The sequence below is a fragment of the Oculina patagonica genome, unplaced genomic scaffold (assembly GCF_052425735.1).
Source record: "Oculina patagonica isolate OP01 unplaced genomic scaffold, crgOcupat unplaced920, whole genome shotgun sequence".
Classification (NCBI taxonomy): domain Eukaryota; kingdom Metazoa; phylum Cnidaria; class Anthozoa; order Scleractinia; family Oculinidae; genus Oculina; species Oculina patagonica.
In genome coordinates, this window is record NW_027558823.1 from 727 (window position 1) to 8010 (window position 7284).

At 39.2% G+C, this 7284-nt stretch overlaps 1 protein-coding gene across 1 annotated transcript; it reads left to right on the forward strand.

Moving 5' to 3' along the window:
• The first annotated feature begins 835 nt into the window (after positions 1 to 835).
• Positions 836 to 5455, forward strand: LOC144641415 (putative skeletal organic matrix protein 5). Its single transcript, XM_078500431.1, has 4 exons — positions 836 to 1161; positions 1296 to 1338; positions 3957 to 4083; positions 4709 to 5455. The coding sequence occupies exons 1-4, from the start codon at positions 906 to 908 to the stop codon at positions 5231 to 5233; spliced, it is 951 nt and encodes a 316-aa protein (XP_078356557.1). The 5' UTR covers positions 836 to 905; the 3' UTR covers positions 5234 to 5455.
• The last annotated feature ends 1829 nt before the right edge of the window (positions 5456 to 7284 follow it).

The following is a 7284-nucleotide window of genomic DNA, read 5'->3' on the forward strand; positions in this document are numbered from 1 at the left end:
ATTAAAGGTCTAATTCGTAATTTACCAACATTTGGAACCTAAAGAAATACTTTTGAAAAAATAAAAAATATTATTGCTAGGCCTTGGTAGTCACACAACATTTATTCCCGACTTGCTTTCCGTGCGCTATATCATGTAGCGTTTGGCGAGTTTCTTCATATACAAATTCCGCCGGCAAAAGCAGCTTATTTTATTTCCAGATTTTTTTAACGATATCAATACGTTAGGTTATTAGTATTCGTCATTACGAGAATTGATTCTTCACTACGCATTGATAATCCGTCATGTTAAAACAAAGCTAATGTAATCAACTCTCTCTTTTGTTGGAGTGAATCAATGTAATATTGTATTTGGTATATCATTTGCAAAAATCCACAGCTTGCCAGAAATTGACAAATACTTTAGGACAATGATATGCCGGGCTGGGAAAAAGGTGTTAAGTGTTCGAGGTCTTAGTTATCATGACCTTTCTGTTTTTCAGCACTTATTTTCGGGGTCTTATTTTTCAAGGTCTAAGATCTCGAGATATAGGTTTTCGGAGTCTTATTTTTCGAGGTCTTAGTTCTCGGGGTCTTAATTTTCGTTTGTAGTTTTTGGTGTCAGGTCTTAGGTTTTGAGGTCTTTTAACTCTATTAGGGTTTTAGTTATCGTGATGAAGCTCACGTATCCTACCAGAAGGAACTACGTCAATTGACGTAGTACGATGAATAACAAAAAAAACAACAACAACATAGCTGCACGATTAAAATTACAACAAAAGGATCCATTTCCGCTTCATGTCATATTTTGAAGTATCTTTGTCAGATAAATCACGTTTCACAGTGCATAAATAACACAAGCGCAATACTGCAACGGACCAAAGAAATTCACTTTTTTGAGGAACAAAGTTACGACAGTTTGCCAAAATGCGTTTGTCTTTCCAAGCTTGTTTTATCGCAATCTCCATTGTACTGAGCGTGAATGGAGACCAATCGACCCCATCTTGCGCCAAACCATACGACAAGAAGATGGCATGCAATTTGATTTGTAACTTCATGATGGATTCGGACGCCAATGATGCCATGAAAATGCTGCAAGCAAAACTGGAAGATCTTATTGCCATGTTCAATAAAAGTTCTTCTCCGCAGCCAACTACCGCACCCCAGCCACCAGCCACAACAGGTATTCGCTAGTCATATTTAGCCACGATTTTACACATTGATTAGCATATCTGGGTTGCAATGATAAGTGCATTCACATTTGCATATCGCCCTGATGGGGTCATTTATTTAGTTTATTTATAATTTTTTTGGCAGCCGTCCCTGCCTCTTCATGCAAGCAACAGTATGAAAGAGACAAGTAAGTTGATTTTCTTGAAATATATCTCTGTTTTTTTTTATACTGACAGCTTTGGCTAGATGTTATCAGCAGCTTTTTATTTCCATTCGGGAGAAAACGTCAACCTGCATTTGTTTGTTCCGTGACTTAAAGCGTTTTTCAGTCGAGTGGTGCTTAACCAAACCCAACCAATCACAACGAGCGTAAATGACAACAATGAAACAGTAATGTTATACACGTAAAAGACACCACGGAACGTGGGAAACTATGTCCATCTTATATTAGTGACATTTTTAACAATCACAATTCGTCTTACCTATTTTAAAAGACAATCAGACGTCCTCTGTCTAGCTACAATACTATCACATACGGAAAGCATTCATGACAACAATGAAACAGTAATGTTAGGGGTATCAAATGGTCTTTGCGAGCATTTGCGAGCATGTGAGCACAGCGTTTTTCTTTGCGAGCACGAGCATTGAAAAAAATTAGCCTTGCGAGCAACGAGCACTTTTCAAAAACCTACCTCCACTAAAAACCGAGCATGCGAGCACCTGTAAAAATGTGCGAGCACGAGAAAACGAGCACCCACTAAAATTTTGCGAGCATTGCGAGCACTGCGACATTTTGAGGGACCATTCATGACCCCTAATGTTATACACGTGAAAGACAGCACGGAACGTGGGAAGCTATGTCCATCTTATATTAGTGACATTTTTAAAGCAAATTTATATGTAATATAAATGCCAATTTACATGTAATATAAATTAAAGTTAATGAAAGGAGTTCAGAGAAGTCATAAGATCACTCTATTCAAATATGCAGATCTGTCACGCAATATGCTGCAAGACTATCACTCTTGCGTTACATTCAAAGGTCAAATTCACTTCTAGAGTGTGATGCGCTATTCGGGCTGGCCAATCACATCGCCCCCTTCTCTATTATGTCAATCAAGGCCATGCGGTTTTATCTAGACTTGAGTAGTTTTACTTCAAATTCTCTGAGCTCCCTAGAAGAGTTTTCACAATAATTCCCACCCACCCAACCCTCTTTGGTTCTCTTTTAGCTTAGTATTTGTAAAAATGTAGCCAATGTTCTTGTTGTACGCACATTTCCGGCTATGTCGAGGGTGTTTATTATATTATTATTAATATTTTCAAACGTTAGCCATAGCTGATGGAATAAAGAAGCAAGCCCGCGTGTATAGACATTATTATAATAATTATTATTTCCATTTTGTATGCTAACTTACGTTTAGAGCTGATGGACTTAAGCAGCATGCCTGCTTACAGAAACATTGTTTTTATAGTGTTACCATTTTGTATGCTAGCTCAGGCTTGGAGCTGTTGGACTTGAGCAATGTGTCTGCTTTTGAGATATTGATATACATGTAACCGTTAGCTTTAGTGTCGAGTTGGCATATACTAACTCGACCATTCTGTTATTCGATTACTGTCTCTTCTGAACTTCTTCAATAGCTTTAGACCATCTTAACTAAGCATTGTCTTTTCTTATAGTTAATAAACCACGGGAGGAGATGAAGTGCTCTGTACCATTCGCCCTTTTTCCCCATAGACTCACAGAGTCAGCTTTCCCCTTATAGTGCCCCCCCCCCCCCCTCGAGCACTTCATCCCTTACCCCTTTACTCCCACTGAACTTGTTGTTTTGTCTTTTTTGATTTCATGGGTTGGAAACATTAACAATCACAATTCGTCTTACCTATTTTAAAAGACAATCAGACGTCCTCTGTCTAGCTACAATACTATCACATACGGAAAGCATTCATTACGCTATCCGATGTATTTATACAGTATCATACCTTTTTCAAAGCGATTATAATTCGATTTTTACCAAATATTTTTAAATTATTAGATAAGTATGATAAGCATTGCATTTTTATATAACTATTGATATGTTTCACAGTTTTTTATATTATTAATTTTCACTTTTTGTTTCTTTTAATCATGTGTCCCCAAATAAGAGAATCTTCCCTAGCTATGTAGTTTTGACACTCTAATTGGTTGAGTAAGGTGGTGTGAAAACTAATTATGCAACGTTTTAAAGCTAAATTTACCATCTTTATTATTTACTACAAAACAAAAGTTATTCTGAATAAGTTTTAAAAAATGTCTCTCATGGAACTTAACTGATTTAATACTATGTCTTGCCACTCTTCATTCTTGTGGTGTGTTCATGGCAGCCATATTGGAGGAGTGAAACAATAGAGCGATTTTCCTGTGGGAAAAAATCATTTTAATGCAACTATATTTATTTGTTTGACTCCTCCAACGTGGCTGCCATGAAAACACTCTATTCTATTTTCTCAATTTAACGCCCCTGGTGTTTATTTCAAACTCAGCCCTGTGGACCCGGCGTTTATTTGATTTCTGTAAATTTTTTGAGCCCGGTGTTCATTAAGCAAATGTTTCTATTCATAATTTTTGACAAAAATTTACCTTGCCATCATTCCTACAGCTTGTTATATCTCCAATAAATGCTTGAGGGGCGTATTTATATTTTTATTCAACTTGGAAACTCGGTGTTTATTCGAGACCCGGTCTTTAATCGAAAAGTTGCAAATATTTTCTACTGTTTTTCAAGAAACTTTTTCTAACCAGCATCACTTTCATCTCTTTAGCTCGACGAAAAGCCAAGTGTTTACACTGATATTTGGTTCAGAAAAGATTCCGGTTTACTGTCACATGGGAAACTTTGGATGTGGAGATGGAGGATGGACGCTGGCCATGAAAATGGACGGCACAAAAGTATTTAACTGCTTTATGGCTCAGGGTGTTTCGGTGCGCGTGCGATCCTCTTCCATACAAGTACTGGTAGTGGAAAGGAACCCCGGGGGGGGGGGGGGGGGGGGTACTTGGGTAAATTTTTGTTGGGTATGTGCTGCTGGCCTCTCAGAATCTCTACCCCATTATAGTCTTATTCTATGGCCAATTATAGACCGCATCTTAGTCACTTTTGGGTAAATTTAATTTTTACGACCCCAACTTAGTCACTTTCTGGGAGCTGTTTGTCAAATATTGAACAACAGCAATAAATACGGTAACATTTTTTTCGGCGAATATTTCCGTTCATAAATCACAACTTGCCAGATTTTCGTACTCTCAAAATCCCGGAAAAAGTGTGACCCCATTCTAGTCACCCTATAAAAAATGCTTGAAATGGCGACCCCATTATAGTCAGTCCAGTCGTGAAAATGCGACCCCATCCACCGGCACATCCCCATTAGCCCATTTATAGGAAGTGCCCCCCCCCCCCCCCCCCCGGGAGAGGAACACGGACGACAGAAGCATCCACGTATGGAAACTGCGCTTACTGTTAATGCCACTCATGGCAAACTTGAGTTATAGAGTAACATTTTCTTTTGTATTTCAGAAAACTTTCCATTACGATTCCAACTTTTGGAGCAACAAGACCGGATACAATCTTCTAGGAGGCAAGACTGGGTTTGACTTGCACGAGACAAAGTTACCCACCTACTGGAACACACCCTTCTCCAAGATATGTCTTGGTATGAAGATTGGTCATCAGATGAAGTTTGCTGTCATCAACAAGCAGGCGAACTCTCTGTACTCACTGATCGCTGATGGGCAATTCCATTCTACCTCACTCGGTCGTAGCACGTGGAAGTCGCTGATTGGTTCCCAAGCCTCATTGCAAACTGGGTGCAACAAAGAGGGATTCAATGTTGTCGGGGGTGGTGGATCTTTCGCTAGAGCTAGAATCGGTATCCTTGGAAACGACCAGAAGGACTGTTTAACCTGTGATTCCAGGATCGGGTTTGGAACAGGAGGACTTAATGACGATTCCAGCACGTGTGGAAATGACAGTCCTAAGGGATATACATCCGATAATGGAGCCCAAAACATCAAAGCCATGGGATACATACTGGTTCAGTAAAATGGATTTAAGGACCTGCTGGACGATGATTAGTCTGCCTTACTGTCCCAATGGCTTTCTATTTGCGATAGGGTGATTTCTACACAAAGCCACTTAACATACACTGTAATTATGTTAAATAGTTCCCATCCTGCAGTTTTCCTATCTTCAAGCGATTTCCTTTAGAATCGGTTTACGTTTATTGATTTGTTATGAAGATAGCTTTGTACTCGATATATGAAAGTGAAACATGTTTAATTCATTAAACAATATGTCCTATCCTAACTGCGTTACAACATATTGGGTGTGAAACACGAGTCTCAAGCTACGTATACGCATAATCAATCTGCTCTACTGCCTAGGTTCTTTTTCATTTGGAAAGCATGTGGCGAGCGCGCAAAATTGAGTTTCTAATTGCAGCTGATTAGCCACAAAAAAGAAAAAGAAAACAGAAGTCGACAGGTGACTCTCCTTGTATAGATTTACTTGATACCACGCAATAGGCTCCCTATAGCAAAAGCGCGATCTCAGGCGAGTGTTGAAATTCAAGCGGCGTAGCGGATAGATCTCAATGTCGACTTTACTCCACTGTAAGTTTGATCATTCAACGGCATAGCCTACATTTCAGCCTCTACTCTGGTCGCTTAGACTTAAAATTTTGTTTTTTGTTGCCCAATAAACTGTCCTATTTTACACTCTAGAACCTACAGGATCCAGATTTCGTGGCTAATATGTCACAAAAAATATTTCATTCGAAATGCCCCACACGCTGATATAGACTTTTATTTATTATTATTATTATTATTATTATTATTATTATTATTATTATTATTATTATTATTTTTTTAACTTTGAGATAGGTAGACCCCCATTTCTTTTTTTCTGAATCAGTGAAGAGGTATTAGGACGGTTTGGATCTAAATCATACCCATCACCAGCACCTATTGTAGCACCAAAACATCGGCACGACAAATAAGGCTCTCGTGCCTAGGCTTTTTCTGCAAAGAGGAACAGTGGGTTTTTTTTTTTTTTTGAGGGGGGGGGGGGGGGTTGTGGGTGGGAGAAAGTCGGCACTTTTCTTTGAAGACATAGCAGTGCCTGGAAACGGTGCGAGCCTATGTCAATCAAGCCGTCGCTATGAAAAACGTCAAACCAAAGTTTTGTTTTCTCAGAAAGATTTAAATATCAATGACTGCGTGCGTGTGAAATGCGAATAGTGGTGGTGTTTACGTTTAAGGTTTAACGCCGCTGAGATGTTTTGGCATTTTCAGCCAGTTTTCTCATCTGATGTTTCACGTCACAGAGAATGTTTCGGCGGCGTCGAATAACAAGCGAAAAATTTGTCACGGTTGAAATTTAACAAACAAAAATGGGAAATAATTTCAGAATCATTAGAGTTATTTTAATTAGTATAATTCGCAAGCCTTACTTTGGCCAGACTGGTCACCGTTATCACTGTTTGTTGTTTTGATGTCCAGCAAACTTCAAAGGAGCAATCAAAATGCAAATAGCTATTGTGTTTTGTGCAAGGTCAAGACCAAAACATGCGAACTAAACAATAAACTTTGTCAAGCTATTCACTACGCCCTTAGCAAGCATTCGATAGCTACTGCACAGTCTCAGTTGCCCCTCACCGCTATGACCACTTTTTGAGTCGTGGCAATGGAACTCTACCAGCACACAAAACACAGTCTCGTTCTTAGAGCTTTACCGTCTCTCTGCTGGCAAAGACTGGTGACGAGCAAAGGACCCGCCGAACTAAGAGAGATCCGCCGTTCTGGAGTCGGAAATGGGAAAACGGCTGGGAATCACTCCATTATTGGATCTTGTGATAATAGAATCTCGATTTGTTGAACCTCACGATAACTCGAACCAAATTAAAATTCGTTTTTCGTCCCGAGTTCTCGGACCAATTTTCGCTTCCTTTGCTGGTTTAAAAAAATTGCGATTCCACTGTTCGTTTGTTACTTTGGACATATATAAGGACATATCTCCATTTTCCACGGGAATATTACGAACACACAAAGTGACCAGCTCGCATACCAGCTGGATTGATAACTCAGTTTACTAAT